General features: G+C 55.4%; 4 protein-coding genes across 4 annotated transcripts; 1 reads left to right on the top strand and 3 right to left on the bottom strand.

The window, feature by feature from the left end:
- Positions 1-232: 232 nt before the first annotated feature.
- PHYSODRAFT_489768 (hypothetical protein) lies at positions 233-2,140 on the bottom strand (the record flags this gene model as incomplete). The annotated part of the gene is made up of 2 exons (XM_009524642.1): positions 233-1,869; positions 1,933-2,140. Coding segments are annotated over 2 exons (1,845 nt in total), but the record flags the coding sequence as incomplete, so codon positions are not given.
- A 969-nt stretch (positions 2,141-3,109) lies between these two features.
- PHYSODRAFT_298440 (hypothetical protein) lies at positions 3,110-4,347 on the bottom strand (the record flags this gene model as incomplete). Its single annotated transcript, XM_009524641.1, has 3 exons — positions 3,110-3,545; positions 3,752-4,187; positions 4,239-4,347. 3 exons carry the CDS (start codon positions 4,345-4,347, stop codon positions 3,110-3,112), a joined length of 981 nt encoding a protein of 326 aa, XP_009522936.1.
- Positions 4,348-12,613: 8,266 nt separating this feature from the next.
- PHYSODRAFT_496825 (hypothetical protein) lies at positions 12,614-13,088 on the bottom strand (the record flags this gene model as incomplete). The annotated part of the gene is made up of 2 exons (XM_009524640.1): positions 12,614-12,643; positions 12,699-13,088. The coding sequence occupies 2 exons, from the start codon at positions 13,086-13,088 to the stop codon at positions 12,614-12,616; spliced, it is 420 nt and encodes a 139-aa protein (XP_009522935.1).
- Positions 13,089-14,265: 1,177 nt separating this feature from the next.
- Positions 14,266-15,045, top strand: PHYSODRAFT_493907 (hypothetical protein; the record flags this gene model as incomplete). The annotated part of the gene is made up of 1 exon (XM_009524639.1): positions 14,266-15,045. The coding sequence occupies one exon, from the start codon at positions 14,266-14,268 to the stop codon at positions 15,043-15,045; it is 780 nt and encodes a 259-aa protein (XP_009522934.1).
- Positions 15,046-16,277: the final 1,232 nt, after the last annotated feature.

Raw genomic sequence — 16,277 nt, 5'->3', positions numbered from 1 at the left:
CGTCGCGTTGATCGCTGTCAATACTGCGCCTTGCATAGTGATGCTGGGAGGATGTCGAACCAGTCGACAAAGGGGCTGGTGCAGGCTGTGCGGCCGACGCCTTCAACCGCTGAAGCTCTTGTTGATGCCACTCGAGATCTTGCCGAAGTTGGGACTCTCGCTCCCGAGCCTGCTCTAGTTCTGCTGTCACTGTCGTTGACGCTTCTACTGTCTTCGAGGACTTCTCGGCGCTATCCAGTCGAGTCTGGAGTTGATGTTTCGCCTCAACTTCGGCGTCACGCTGGCGCTTGGCCTGGTCCAAGTCAATCTGCAATGCATCAGCTTGTCCACGCAGCTCGCGAGCCCCACTCTTGGCAGCTTCAGCAGCTTCTTGCGTACGATTCAGCTCTGCCTGCTTTCTCGTAAGCTCCATGTCGCTATCCTCCAGCTTGCGTTGAAGCTCACGCAGTTCCTTCTCGATGTCAAGCTTTTCCTGCTCAACCGCGCGGCGCTGTTCCGTTGCCTCGTCGATACGCTCGAGAAGTGTACTCTCAGTTGCCTTCCAAGTCTCCTGTCTTGCGCGCTGGTCTTCCTGCAACGCGTGGATCTGACGCAAAAGCGGCTGAGTGGCCTCAGAAATGCTCTGTCCTAGCATATCCACACGCGCCACCGCGTCCTGCCACTTCCGCTTCAAGTCCGCAATTTCTGCTCGTGCCATCTCCTCCCTGCGAGCCGCCTCCTGCTCCAAGTCGCGGACATTATCCTGCAGAAACTCCAACGTCTGCTGAAGCTCCAACTTCTCATGGTTCAGCGCCTCATTCGATTGCGTAGCTGTCTTGAGCCTCTCAATCTCGTCATTCTTGCTGGATACTTCAAGGGTTAGCTGCTCCACCTGAGTCTGCAACTTCTCTAACTGCCGTTGAGCCTCCTGCGCTTCCTGCTCGGCCTTCTCCGCCTTCACAGTTGTGGTATCGGTACTACTGGCCAGTTGGCGATTCTCCTGCGCCAAGCGCGTCTTCTCCTCTTCGCTGGCCTTGAGCTTCGTCGTTAGGTCCTTCACCTCTTCCGCCGACGCTTCGAACTGCGACTGCAACTTGAGCGCGCGCTCCTCCAGCTCGTCCTTCTCCTTCCGCAGCGCGCGCAGCCTCTGCTCCAGTTGCGCCTGCTTAACAGAAAGCGCCTGGCCCTCGTCCAGCAGCGCGCTGAGCTTCTCCTCCTTCTCGGCCAGCGCCATCTGCAGCGCCTGCACGTCCGCGCTCTGGCTGTCGCTCGTGTCGCGGTGCAGCTGCGTGAGCTTGGCCACCTCGCGCCTCATGTTCTCCAGCTGCTCCGTCAGGAACTGCGCGCGCTCCACTGCCGCCACCTCGCGACTGCACGTCTTGTCCAGCTCGTCGTGCAGCTCCTGGATCGTCGCCGACGTCGCCAGCAGCTGCGACTCGCGCACCACCAGCTCCCGCCGCAGCGTCGCCACCTCCGCGTCAGCAACAACCTCCTCCCCCTGCTCTACCAACTGCTCCTCGGATTTCGTCTTCTCTTCTTCTTTCTCCTCCTCCTCTCCTTCCTTCTCCTCCTCATTCTCTTCGTCGTTTACATCCTTTAATTCCTCGGTCTCCGCTGCATCCGCCGGCTCTTCAGCAGCAGCTACGGCATCGCCCCCTGCCACCTCAACTGCAGACTCCACGATCGTATCCTGCTCCTCCTGCTCCGTCTCCTTCTCCTTCTCCTCTGGATCCTTCTCTAGATCTTCTTCAATGTCGGCGGCGCTGGCTTCAACCTGGAGCTGCTCTGAGCGCTGTGTCTCCTCCTCCTCCGAGGGCTTCTGCTGCTCTGGGACATCGTGCTTCTCCTCCTCTTCGCCTCCTCCGTCCGCTGCTGGGGTCTTGTCCTCGCCTTGCGCTTCAGCTTCAGTGTGGCTGGCGCTGGCGTCCCCAAACAGGGGCTCAGACGCCTCACTGGCCGCCGCCTTCTCCTTATCGGCCTCCTCTTGCAGCGGCGTCGGCCTGGCCAGCGGCAGCCGCGCGCCGCCCGGAGCGCCCGCCACCACCTGGTCGAAGGACTTCTCCACGTCCTCGCGCAGGTTGCGCACCTGCTCCAGCCCCTGCGAGACGATGGACGTCACGTTGAGCTTGGAGCCCCAGCCGCCCCATGCCGACGACGACATCGCACTCGGGTCGAAAATGCGCACTGTAACCAGATGTACTGTAAAACCTCTAATTATGCCCCACCACCTCACCTCTCATTTTTGATCACCTCGGGGACTTGCAACAGTACCCCACCATGTTATTTGGGGCGTGTGACCTCAATATTTTTTCGATTTCGACTTATTGTATATGATCGGAAATCTCATGCTAAAAGCAATCGAATAAGAGTGTTTTTTTAGCGTTTTACGAGTAGTTTTCATTTTCAAAATTTGATGTCCGGTTATGTCCAAAATTTGATTGGTCAACTTCAAAGGCGATTTTCTCGAAAACTCCAAATGGTGGCTTAGCGTCTTTTTGTTTGACGCGGCCTCATAATTTGAAATTCCTCGATTAAAAACTTGCTGCTGAGAGATTTTTGTACATATTATTTATAAAGATCTCTTAGCAACAAGTTTTTAATCGAGGAATTTTTGGTGGGTATTAGTCGGGGCTACATGAGACACTGCTCGGTTTGCTAGTACCCCACCCTTTAATAGTGCCCCACCCCCCTTGCGTGTGTGGGGTACTAATTTAGTACCCCAGGGGCCCAAATAAAGGTTCTACAGTACTATAACCAGGGTTTGATAGTATTGCGATTTTCTTCCTAAACTACTATAGTAGAATGGAGGAGCGCGGATAAATTATAAACCAGTGGTTTTGCAGAATATAGAATACTATAGAAAATGAACCACAGCAGTCTATATCATTACTATCGACCACCAAGGCGTCCATCAGGCGTCCACCAGGCGTCCTCGTTTTCGAGCTCCATTGCGACGGGTTTGTTGTGCTTCCACAGCACCTGGTAGCTGTCCGTTGCCAGCGAGGGCGACAACCGCATATAGGGCGACGAATCCATCGTCAAACCCACCAGCGATGCCGCCGACAAGGCCTCAACCGACTGAGCCAATTGAACCAGCGGTGGTTGCAAGTCCTAGCTCTGGCTCGACGAGTCAATCGACGCAACGTCGTCTGCGGACATCGAAGGAAGCAAATTCATTGGATTCCACTGGTTCAGGCACGAAGCACTCCAAAAGCGCTACGACAAGCTGCCCGCATCGTACAGCTCGTTGCTGCGGATGTAGTGAACGCCCCAGCCGCACACCAGGCATGGATCGGTCGTGGTGGTCACACTCAAAGATCTCGGTCATCTGGCCGTTGGTCTCAGTGCGGACGACAGGGTACTTCAGCTTCAACTCCGTCAGCTTCCCGAAGAAGGCGCGCTCAGCAAGGGGTAAATCCCTGCAATCCATCTCCACGCAGTACAACGAAGTTACCGGCCCCCTCACGTTCAGCTCACCGGTTGCAGATTGGTGGGTGTAAATCCGTTCGTCCACGGCTTTGCTGATGCCGCGCACCAGCTCCTCGAGGCCCAAATTCGCGAGTATCCTGCGCATCCTTGAGTTGAACAGCATTTGCGAGAGCTGCAGGTGATGTGGGCGCCTTCAGGCAGCCGCAAGCGCACGCCCGGTCGAAGTCGTCTGAGCTGTCGGACTCCGTTGTGGACGAGGAGGTACTCTCCACTGAAGCAGGTCAGTACGACGGCGCGGACCGCCCGACGAGAGCCGTTCAGGCGGTCCCGCAGCCATAGCTACGCGAACGGCATGCCGTGGAAGAAGAGGATCACGTTGAACACTTGCTTGAGCAGATGAAGCATCGAGGGCGACACCTGCGGACCGCTGGGCGGGGGGGGGTAGGCTACGCAGCAAACTCCAGGAGCCGCAACCAGATCTCGGACTGCCGCAAGTTCTCGACCTGCTCCGCTGCTTGAAGTGCCGTTCGCTCCTCGTCGGTCAGGGCGGCGGTCATGCGGCACCGTGTAGCGTGCAGCGCGGTCTCTGCGTCCCCTGGCAATGTGCTCCATGGTATCGTGGCAAGCGTTGGGGCGGCCAGCAAGTCGGAGGTCGAAGCTCGAGTAGCTGAGAGGCGCGAAGCCGAGATGAGAAGAGCGATGCAAGCAAAGTCGAAGCTCGCCGAAGTCGAGGCGAGCAGGGCCGAGTTTGGCGGGGCTGGAGTCACTTGTGAGCCGAGCTGCGGATGGAGAAGTGAAGTACGTACGCCCGCCGGTTAGCCAACACACACATGTGGGTGGGTGTGTTTTGGCTCGAGGGCCCTCTGTTCTAGGAAGCCGCAGCAGCAACACACACAGAGAGGGTAGCACACTGGAGGAGCTGTCACAGCAGCAGCGCATGAAGTTAGTGGCGCAATCTTGGTTGGGCCTCCTTAGTAGACGACCGAAGCAGCATAACACAAAGCAGGCCGCTCGTGCCTGGGCTGCCGCAGCAGCAGCACGCGAAGAGGGCGGTGCGCTCCTGGTTGAGCATTCCGCAGAATGACAGCGAGGTCGTACAGCTTGGCATCCTGGGTGGCGGAGTCGCGGGCTTCCACTCTGCAAGAACCAGCTGTAAGCGGGTTCTTCCCGGAATTTTCTTAGTACCCCGCAGATTTTTCTGAGACCCCCTCCTGATGGTTACTCCTCATCGGTTTGAGGAGGGTCGGGGTAAAATCTTTACGTCCGCACGCGCGGCGGGCAATGGATTGCAGCGAGCTTATTACCGGCCCAGTGTGTTGGTATATACATACACTACGGGTAGCCCGCAGGGCGTGCGCACGGGCGCGTTCGCTGTTGCGTACAAGCAGTGTAGATGTAGTGTGTAGTTGCCTTCAGTTTCTGAAGTGATGGCAATGAAAGCCTGCTTCCTTCACATCCCTCGGCTTATCATATTGCTGCCAGCAGCGCTGGCTTCTTTCCCTTTGAATGGCTCTTAATGCCCTTTGTATTATCCAATCAGATGCCCTAAAACATATCCTTTGATTCTTACTTCATTTCACTATAGCATACAGTGCAGTAGTATATATGGCGCAACATTCGCGCCTGCACACGCGTCGATATATCAGTTAGAATTTTACCCCGATCCTCGTAACCCGTAACCTGGTTATACCATGTAACCAGGTTATGGATATGTAACATAATGTACCCCCAGTGGTTACTAATTTCACTTCATATGTAATCATGCCGTAACCCGGTGTAACCATGCGTAACCCTGGTCAAGTTGAAGTTGCCTTTCCCCCCAAGTTGATATGCTAAGAGATTTCATTGCTGGTCGCTCATTCGGAGACATTGCTACAACTTTAAACTGCTCACCGGTCCAAGCCGGAGTCGAGAATGTCCAGGAACTTGCTGTACTGGGGCATCTGCCCAATGCTCACCATGGCGACGTCCCAGAGCGTGACATTGGCTTCCGCCGCGGGGAGTCCCGTGTCACCCCCTCCCGCTGTCCCCCCTGTCACCTCGAAGCGAGGGATCAGCCATGGAGGCGCCAATAAGTCACCGAACACACTCGCTTCGCCACGAAAGCTCAGGGGGAAAATTGCAGCTTGCGACGAGCCGGGGTCGTACGTGGCGTCCTCAGTCTCGACAACAAGGTCGTACGGAGCCTGCTCGAGTTGGGCCTGTATCCAGAGGGAAAACTCCGTTGCAACGTCTCGAGGTTGAGCTTGAGATGGCGTAAATGAAGTCACGACGTCGCCCATCGTCATATTCCACATCGTGTCAACGTAGATGCGGAAGGAGATGAAGACCGACACTTCCTTGATGCTCAGTGCAGTAGCCACGTGCTCTCCCGAGAACGGTGATACGACATCGTCGTACTCCAGATCGCAGCTAGTCGTCGCGTTAAAGCACGCGATCTCAGCTGCGAGTGTGTCCCAGGCTCCACGCGATGGGGGGAGCGGGACGACAGAACTCAAGACCGAGCTCATGTTCAGGGCGACTCGGGCGGTGCCATAGTCGTTCTGAGGCTGGGCACTCATCTCCATAGAAGTGCTGCCCAAGAGCGAAGCGAGCGTGGACTGGTACACCAGACAGTCCGTATTGCTCCGGCACAAGGCGACGACGTCTTGGCACTCCACGCGGCACGGGTCGGACGTGGATATGATTCTCGAAGCTGAAGTCGGGGTCGGAGTTGGCGTGGAGCTCGTGGGGGCCGCATCAGGAATGCCAGCAGATAACAAGTCGATCAGTTTGCTACACTGCGGCTTGAGGCGATCAGAGTACACCACAAGTCTGGGAAGTGTAACATTGGCTTCTGCGAGCAAAGTCCCGTCCGCGCTGGCTGTGGCTCCTCCTACAGCTGAAAAACTGGGAATCAGCGCCGGATTCACCATCAGATACTGATAAAATTCGTCATTGAAGGCACCGAAGAATTGCAAGCTGAGTACGGCACTCTCCGTGTCTGAATCAACTTCTTGACCAAGCACTTGCACCTCAAGCAGGAATGATTCATCGTCATTGAGCCCGTTAAACCACGCCTGGAGCCGTTGGGCTTCGTCTTCGACCCCCCAGGCTGTGCCATCAGGTATGTACGAATACGCGGCGCCATTTATCGTAATTTCCCACGCGGTGTCCTCGTACGTTCGCAACTGGACCTTGACAGATGAACGCGCCAAGTCCATTTCCACTGGAGGACATGACTCAGCACCTCGGAAATTGACACATACGTCGCTGTACTCGACCCGGCACGTATCGTACGCGAGGCAGTAGAGCTCAGCAGCCACCAAATCCCAAGCGGCCGGAGTGTTATTCACACTGGCGTTCAACGGCAGTAGTATCGGGTACAGGTCCGCACTGAAAGACGCTGCTCCGTAGTCGTTCAATACTTCAGTGGTGACAGTCAACGACGCGTCTTGGAGCAGAGGAATCACTGAATACTGGGTGAACGATACGCACTCGGCGTCATTTTGGCACTCGGAGAGGATCGAAGCACAGTGGCGACACTTGTCGTTCGACCCCATTTGGTGTGAAGGAGAAGCGAGTGTTGAAGCGGGCGTGGAGGCCGAAGCGGAGGAGCCAGCGATACCGTAGCCCAGTAGGTCCAAAAGCTTGCCGAATCTCGGCTTTTGCTCAGTTGAATAGAGCTTAATATTCCATGGCGTAACACGAACTTCGGCCTTCCGTAAAGTAGCGTCGTCGCCCTCAGAAAGAGTTCCGCCGACTGCCTCAAACGTTGGGATCAGAGCTGGAGCGAGCATTGTGTAGCGCCCGCTGATATCGTCGTAATCGCCGAACAACTTCACTTCAAACGTAGCGGGGGATGAACCGTCATCGTCCCAGCTTACGGCGTGGATTTCCAGCGACTGTTGTTTGCCCCACGTCTCCAGCCAGCTTTGAAATGCTGCAACTGCCTCGCTGAGGGTGGTAACAGTGGCAGCAGGTGCATAGGAGAACTCGCTCCCGTTTAAGATGACTTGCCACTGTGTATCCTGGAATGTGGTCACGTGCAGAACGACAACAATTTCCTCCACACTGAGAAGTGACGGCTGGTAGTTGCTTCCGCCGTCGTAGCCCACTTCACACAGACTCGAGGCGAGGCAGATCAGTTCATCGTCAACCGCGTGCCAAGCCTCGGCAGAAGTAAATACACTGGATGGGAGGGACTTGAGGATAGAGCCAAAGTCAATCTCCATCCGCGTCGGGTCGTCTGCGTTTGCCGTGGCGTTGAGCGAGGCCAAAGCGTCACGAAGGAATGGCACAAATGCACCACTGGAAGCTGCCGCACACTCTTCATTATCTTGGCATCTTGCGAGAGGGTCAGCGCATTGATCGCACACATCATACGAAGAGAGAACGGCAGCTTCGCCAGTCTCGGAGTCAGTTGTTCCCGCGTCAGAGCCCGAAAGTGACGAGGAGGAGGAGGTTGACCCAACGTCTCCGGCGTCAGAGCCCGAAAGTGACGACGAGGAGGAGGTCGATCCAACGTCTCCGGCGTCAGAGCCCGAAAGTGACGAGGAAAACGAGGTTGACCCAACGTCTCCGGCGTCAGAGCCCGAAAGTGACGAGGAGGAGGAGGTTGACCCAACGTCTCCGGCGTCAGAGCCCGAAAGTGACGAGGAGGAGGAGGTTGACCCAACGTCTCCGGCGTCAGAGCCCGAAAGTGACGAGGAGGAGGAGGTTGACCCAACGTCTCCGGCGTCAGAGCCCGAAAGTGACGAGGAGGAGGAGGTCGATCCAACGTCTCCGGCGTCAGAGCCCGAAAGTGACGAGGAGGAGGAGGTTGACCCAACGTCTCCGGCGTCAGGCCCCGAGGAAGACGAGGTCGATCCAGTGTCGGAACCGGCAGGAGAAGTCGATGATGATGAGTCACTGTTGACAGAGGAAAGCCACGTGATCCACGCTCTGAACGCATCCAGCATGTCCTTGGTTGAGCTTCGCAATACAAACGCTGCATCCGAGCCAAAACTGTTGCCGTAGAGATCATCATATAGATCGTCGGTCCACGAAAAGTGAATCGGCTTCGCCAATCCATTGAAAACTATGGTGTACACTTGGAGCGCCTGGTCGAACGCATCTGCTTCTTGGACGTCCACGCTAACACCCAACTGTGTGTAGCTGTTGAGCACCGTCGTCTCCAGGAACAGCGATAGTGACGCCGCGTCGCCGTTTTCTGTGAACGTGAAGACTCCATCGTCCAAGCCACGAATGGTAATCTCCTCTCCATCGCCAACGTAAAACGTTGCGTGAGCTGGGGTGATTTTAAGCTCCGCCGACTTTCCAGGCTTCCCAACGTCGCAAGATCTTTGGATGCAGTGTGAGCTGCTACAAGTGAGCAACGTGATCATTTTCAGTCGGTCTTCGACGGTTGTCAACGTATCATTGAAAATCGTCGTCTCCATCAAAGGTGTGGCATCGTAGATGTACCGAGAGCTGGTAGTATTGTACTGAGAGCTGTCGGCATCGGAGGGCATCATTTCGAGGAAGGAGATTAGTTGGGTGAGAGCAGTGTCACAGTCAGCATCTTGCTGGCAGGTGCGCAGTTGGGTAGCACACTCGTCACAGTCAAACGTCGCAATTGAAGGGGGATCTGTGGGGGAGTTGGTTGGCGCCTCGGTATCAGAGGACGTTGATGAAGAGGACCCTGAAGTACTTGAAGTATCGGTGACGATATCTCTGATAAATCCGAACGCCAGCAGCTCCAGGAATTTGGAGTACTGCGGTTTCTGGTTGTTCGTCGTCATGTAGAGCTCCCATGGTTCTGCAGTCACTTGTGCAGGGTTAATACCTAATTCATCCTCTGTCGTTCCATCCACAGCTTCAAAGGTAGGAACCAGCGGCGCGGTTAATAAAATTTTGTCGGACAAGAGGTCACTCCACTGCCCGCGTAGAGTTACGGAAAACGCCGCCGACCAACGCGCTTCGTTAACGGTGACGTCTCCTCTTGAATAGCCAAGGTCGTACGGTTCTTGAGTCACTTGTGCTTCAATCCAGTCACTAAATGCAGTAGCAGCTTCAAGAGGCGATAGCGAAGTATCTGGGACATACTCCACCTCGGACCCACTGATCGTCATATTCCATTGCGTATCGTTATACGTGAGCACCTGCAAGGTGACATTTTCCCTCTCAAAGCGCAGGTAAGATGCCTCGTGGTAGCTCGTGGCCGGAGCGAAAACATCGCTGTACTCCAGGTCGCACCGATACGCGAAGCAAGAGAGCTCAGTACTCAGAGCGTCCCAGCTCTCGAGTGAAGATAGCTCGGTCGAAGCAAGTGAGTAGAGCGAATCCAATGACAGTCGACGTTCCACATGACCAAGACCATCGAGCAATAAATTCACGGTAGCTTGATCGCTAGCGTTGCGAAGTAGTGGGACGAGTGAATCTCGCGAGAACTTCGCACACTCGGCAGAATTCTGGCAATCCAACGTTGCTGCTTTGCATTCGCGACATCGATCCGTGGGAGAAATGTTCTTCGAGGAAGCGGTAGTCGTGGAATCGTCCGCATTAGCCTCAACTCCAAACTGTAACAGGTCCACCAACTTGCTGTACTGAGGCTTACTACCGACCGAAGTAAGCGACAAACTCCATTGTGTCGTGGTTATTCCGGCGGGAGGGAGATTCGACGCATTCGTGCTCGCTTCAGCCGCAGAAAACGTAGGTAGTCCCAGTAAAGGCGCCATCAAAAAGCGACCAACAAGCTCGTCAAATTGTCCATAGATTGCGATAACACCAACCGCAGCCCCCGAATTCTCCACCGTCCAGTCTCCCAGCTGCAATACAGTAACTCCAGGTACCGAGTCGTTTATCGTTGCCACCACCCAATTCAACAGATCATCAGCTGCATCAGTAGCTGAGGCGACGTCCTGATCGGGAGTGTACGTGAGCTTGAGATTTTGTGTCGTAGTCGCAGTCCACTGTGTGTCAGGATAAGTGCGCACGGACAAGTTGACAAAGATGCTGTCCAAGCTCAGGTACGTTGGCTGATGATCTCCCGTGGTGCTGTCGACAACGGCTTCATATTCCAAATCGCACTCCACATCGGCCAAGCAATACAACTCGGCGGCTAGCGTATCCCAGGCTTCAAAACTGTCAGGTAGCGCGTCTTGAATTGTTGGTACGAGATCAAATGCATAGGTCTGAGCCCCAGCAGAATTCGACGACACTGTCAACTGCGTGGTGTCTGCAGCACGCAGGGAAGGAACGAGAACACCCCGCGAGAAGGAGGAGCAAACTGTGCTGTCCTGGCACCTTTTCATGACTGGCGCGCACTTTCGGCATACGTCGCTCTGTGATAAATTTCCACTCGGACTAGTAGACTCAATCTCGGTCTGCAGGAATATCTGCGTTTTATTGCGTGCCACCGTCCGAAGCTGGGCCTCTCCGCCCTCCATAACGGCCTGCTTTATTGTAGCGGACCCCACCGAAGTTGCATCCATCTCGGCATTCACGGTAAACGAGTCCGCAGGTAAGAAAACGTTGTGGTAGATGATCTCCAATGTCCACTCGGCCCTTTCGCCCTTTCCGCGCAGGGAGCTCACGCTCACGTCGAAACCGGTGGCCTCTTTAATGGCCGCCTCGATCTCCTGCTCGGACGAAGTGGAGTTTATTGGCTTGGTGCTCCCGACGAGGAGGTCATCCAGATTGAACTTGATCTTGATGCTGAGCGCATTCGATGAGGTAGGCGACACTCGAAGCAGTTGAATGTACGACATCGTCTCCAGCACAATCGCTCGCGTGTTTTGCACGAGTGCAGTGGGGCCAAACGGACAGCGAGTTGCTGCAAAACATGACAGCGCACTTAGCAGCTGGTCCAGTGCATCCGACGCAGTCGAAGAGGAGCCATCGGGGAGGCATCGATAGAGCTCACTGCTAATGAGTCTTGATGTTATAATTCCTTCCACCATTCTCTCAAACAGAGCAGGAGGCAACTGCTGCCGGATGCACTGCCCAAACGGGCTCTTCGTGGAGGTGTAAGTGCACGATTTAGTGATGATTTCATCCGTAGAGCACCCAAAGAGCTGCGCGCTGCACGATACACAGTCTTCGGACAATATCCAGGTATCGGGAGGTGGATTCACACGCGTCCGAAGCTCGCTCAGAACTATGTCGAGATTCGGTTGACTGGAGGAGGACGGATACTCGATAATAGCTTGCACCGGAGATGAGTCGATCATGTTAAGCTCTCCTGTCAAAGTCTGGAAGTCCACGGACTTCAGCATCAATGCGTTGAAGTAGGTCAAAGACACTTGCAGAGCGTCAGGGTCGGATACAGACGATTCTACCAGAGCTGAAACATCCGCAGCTTGCATCAGTACAAACGATCTCAGGAACATTCCCAAGTAGGAAGCCGACGCGGTGTACGCAATAGTCTGTTGGCCAGCCACAGTGGACTGAATGTCTCGCGTCACGATCGTAAGATTCACGTTGTTGGTCCCGCTGATTGCTGGCGTCACTGTAAAGGTTTGCGACCCGTTGGAAACCGCTATGATAGTAGGGACTTCTTCCCCTGCAATCTTGCCTGGTACATTCCCCAGCGCACATTTCGAGCGTGCGAGACAGAAAATTGCCTGTCGAATGGGAGACCACGCTGTGACCGGGAGATCAGCGGCACACGCAGCTAGTGGCTGTAGTAAATCCACTTGCTTTGTGCCAGCAAGGCCATCCACACCAGAACCTGAAGCCTCGGTCGATTCATCGGACCCCGCAGAGTCGGAGTTCTCACCAAAACTACCGCTCGCGCTGTAGACCGCTGCCGTACTCTCCTCCAGACTCTCTTCACTACTGTCACTCACACTGAGGAAGTCCGCGTACCATGCCTCGAGATCGTACAGTCCACTCCCAGCCTCCGCCGCCTCCATTGCATCACTGCCACTGAAGCTCCCAGCATCTCCTGCGTCCAAATCCTGACTGCTGCTATAGCTCCCAGAAGCACTCACTCCAGCCATCGCCTCCAATTTCGACAACAAGCACGGCATCACCTTCGTGTTACAGGCTTCAGAATCCCCACACGAATCGAGGAACGCAAAACAGTCGTCACAAGACGTCCCAAAGTCATTCGAACTGTCCACTGTAGAGTTCCCAACCAGAGGATACGCATCCGACAGATCCACGTCCCGCTTGTCAACGTTCTTGGTGATGGAGAGGTCCACTTGGACGGTGGAGGAATCGACTCGGCGAGTCGTCTGCTTCACGCGTTGGTTGCCGTACACGCTGTACGCTTGGACAGCGCTCGTCGTCGTACTTGAGTCCACGGATTCGATACGCAGCTGCACCAGCAGTTGGTCCCTAGCCGACAGCCTCTGGCTGCGCTGTCGAAGCCGCAGGAGCAGATCAATCACGGGAGTCGCTGTAGTGTCTGAGGAGTTGGTCTGGAACCACCACGCCGTCGCCTCTGAGTTCCCAGGGATCAAGGGCAAGATGTCGTTGGCGTCGTATTTGTCGAAAGTAGCGGAGACCAATGGCGTGTTGGAGTCGTATCGGCTCAGGAAGAACGGGTCCAGTTGATATTCGGACGAGATCCGCAGCTCCAGACACAGGCGCGCGTCGGTGCACACAACAGAGTCGGTCGTTGTTGGGGCGACGAGCTCGTAGGCGCTCGGAGACGACGAACTGGGGTCTCCGAACTGCACGTGGCTGCTGGCGGTGGACGGTGGGTAGATCATCCCGGCGATGTCCGGCACCACCACGCGCGTAGCTGAAGCTGCATGAGCAGGTGCGAGTGACACCGCCACAAGCAGCAACGACAGCAATGGCAGCCCACGCTTGGACGCCATGATGCCCGAGACAAATCTTTCGATTGACAAGCGCGACCGCTGGTCCGCCGGCCATTCTGACTGGTCACCAAGGGAGGACATGAGATCGACTACCTTAGATACCAACAACAATTGCACTGTCAGTTGCCATGCACCCGCCACTAGAGTTTACATTTAATGTTATCTACCTTTCCGACTTCTTCACAGCTTCGATTTGGGGGTAATAGTGTTTGTGGTTTCATCCTCCACGCTCTCACTTCGTTGCTGCTCGATAGCCTTCTTCGCGTCCGTGCTAAACGGCGTCTCCTGCCACATCGACTCAAATTTATCGCGCGTGCAACTCGAACACTCCGATTCGAGGCGTCCCTCGTCGTGCTTGCTCTGGCGGTTCCAAATCGTGCGCTACTTCTTGCCTTCGATCAGCCGGGCATGGACGACTTTGAGGCGCCCGGTGGAGTCTTCGTAGCCCCGGTGCGTGCTCGTGATTTCTCGACCCTTGTCGTCCACGATTGACGAGCTGCTGAGCGAGTAGGACGCGAACGATTGCGAGGGACTTGCTGCTACTTATTTATCGTTTGACAGAGTTCGAGCCCACATCCGAGATCGAATGACGTCCCAGTCTTCGTTGAACATGCTGGCGAGTTTTCTAGTGCTTGCAGTCACTTGCTTGGTAGACGGTGAATCGAAATGATCGCGAGCAAACACCAGCCAAAGCTAGCACAAGAGCGCTTGGAGCTCAGAGGCATTCAAAGCCCCCCCCCCCCCCCTCCGGCTGCCGATGGACACAGTTTTAGCAATGCGCGACTTCCGGCTTCTCCCACTTGCGACGCGGCGCCTTCACGAGCCCTGACCAAGTTCCGCCAAGGCTCGACCATAAACCGATGAGTGTCCGTCTGCTCAAACAAAAGCGTTGTCGGACCACTCGGGACCTCGCCTTGAGTTGACGTTTTAATTAAGCACTGACTACTGTATTACCTTCCTTCGGTCCCCTTCCACCGCATCCGGTCTGGGACTGGAGAGCATCGTCGCAGGTGGAGAAGGAGACGTTGCCGCCCATCATTACCCAACCCAACGCCGACGCAGTAACATGGCTGTGGCGCGCATCAACAGCGAATTTCGCCGAATCGACTTGGCCCAGGAACGCGAGACTCGTATCATTCCCGTTTGCAGGGCGACGAAGGACGAATGGAGAGCGTACCTGGACAGCGAGAACCAAGCGCTGAAATCAAAGTGCTGCGAGTGGATCGAAGGCACGATCTACATCGTGGAGCCGCTGACCCAAGAGCACGAGAGGTTCACTGGAGAAGTCGAAGGCGCTTTGAGGGCCCAGCGTGGCTTCGTCGCGTACATGGTGACCTGGGGCTCAGCAAACATCCCGGGCCTGCCCGACCTGCACGACTATGAACCGGACAAAGGCTATGGTCCAGCAAACTTCTTGGGAGCTCCGTTTCCCCCTGGTGTTCAAGACTATCTGTCCTGGTACACGCTCATCGTCGAGGTTGGGAAATCGCGCGGCTGGGGAGACAACGCCGGAATGCTCGACTGGAAGGCTTCGGAGTGGTCTCTGTTTCCAGGAGTTCGGTACATCCTGTGCGTGGCAGTCACAGACCGCTTGGCGACTGCCGAGTACAAACTCTACACGGTGGAGCGGAACAACAATGGCGAAGCTCTGCCATTGCCCGTGCTCAATCCCGTGCCGGTGGTTGGACCTCAGACGTTGGTGACGTTCGACTCTCGTGAGCTGCTGGGCCTGCCTCCGGGGGCAAATATTCCACGCAGCCCATATTCACGTGCTTGCTTCCCAGACCCAACCTTCACTTTGGACCTTTTCGAGGTTCTTGAAATCGCCCGAAGGCCGTGGGCATGAGACCGGTGATGCTTCGCTCAAAGTGTTGGAGTTTGTTCGCTCGCTCTTCATCTTTTTTGTCATTGCCATGGTGTATACCCCAATCGAATGGATAGCCGAGATACGCTAACTACAGAAAAAAATGAAGTCTATCCGTCTCGTTGAGCCGCTGTCAATCCGTCCTGTTGACCATGAGTTAGTTTGTTGAGGATGCAGGAACCCCTTTTGGTGTCATAGAAGAACTGCTGCTTGCAATGAAGAAAACATCAAACCTTGTAAGCTTCACGGTTCCAACGATCGGATCGCCAGCAGCACGGACGCTTAGCCACGAGTGCACGTTCTCCGAAATCGCCATTGACGCAACTTCGAGGAAGCCCTCGGATCTTCAATGCCCGCCACCCTTGCGGAAGGCTGTTGTGGTATCGACGCCAAATCACACCGATACACTTAACGCGTAGGCCTGAGCGGCAGCTCTGCGAACACTGCCTCAGTGTGGCTTTCTCCTCCGGTCTCACAATTCACCGCCAATCCGCTCGCTTGCCCTCCACCTGCTGTTTGCATCACGCTTCGGCTAGCGTTGTGGTACAACATCTCGGATAAGGCGGATGAGAACTGGGAAGGAATTAGATACGGGATCACAGAGTCCGCGCTCGTTCAGGGTGTTGGTGGTCTTCCAACTCGCTGGCAGTTGGTCGCTGCGGCCGACCGCCATGTTGAAGGATTCCGGATCGACGAGTTTCACCATGGCACTGTGGAGTTCGCCGACATCCCGCCCGGACCTGTGATACAGTTGCAGGAGCACGACGAGCGGTTGCATGTTCTGAAGGAGACACTCAAGATCCCAGACACCATGGAGAACGGGGAGCCTTGGTATCACGACACCCGGGGTTCTCGAACTGGTGGTTGCTGCTGCGTTTGAGACGACTTGTAGAGAGGAGATCGTACCCCGGCCAATGATCACGCACTTTACGATCTCGGGCTACCAACGATGCAATGGTGAATGTCTCCGTCGACAAGCTGATGGAGATAATTGACGCGAGAGTGGAGGCAGCTGTGAAGAAGGCACGCGCACGAGTGGCTGAAGGAAGCAATCACAGTCGTGGCCAAAATCGCAAACGCAGTCGCAGCAGCAGCAGCAGTTGGTCCGAGTAGATTTCTAGGCATAGCGTTGGTGTCGGCAACGGATTGTGTCGGCCCCGGTGCATACCGATGCCTTTCGATAGCTCTACTCGTGCCATGAACAGTTAACTTTT

This window comes from Phytophthora sojae (genome assembly GCF_000149755.1).
Source record: "Phytophthora sojae unplaced genomic scaffold PHYSOscaffold_3, whole genome shotgun sequence".
Taxonomy (NCBI): domain Eukaryota; phylum Oomycota; class Peronosporomycetes; order Peronosporales; family Peronosporaceae; genus Phytophthora; species Phytophthora sojae.
This window is presented reverse-complemented; position numbering and strand designations above follow the sequence as displayed.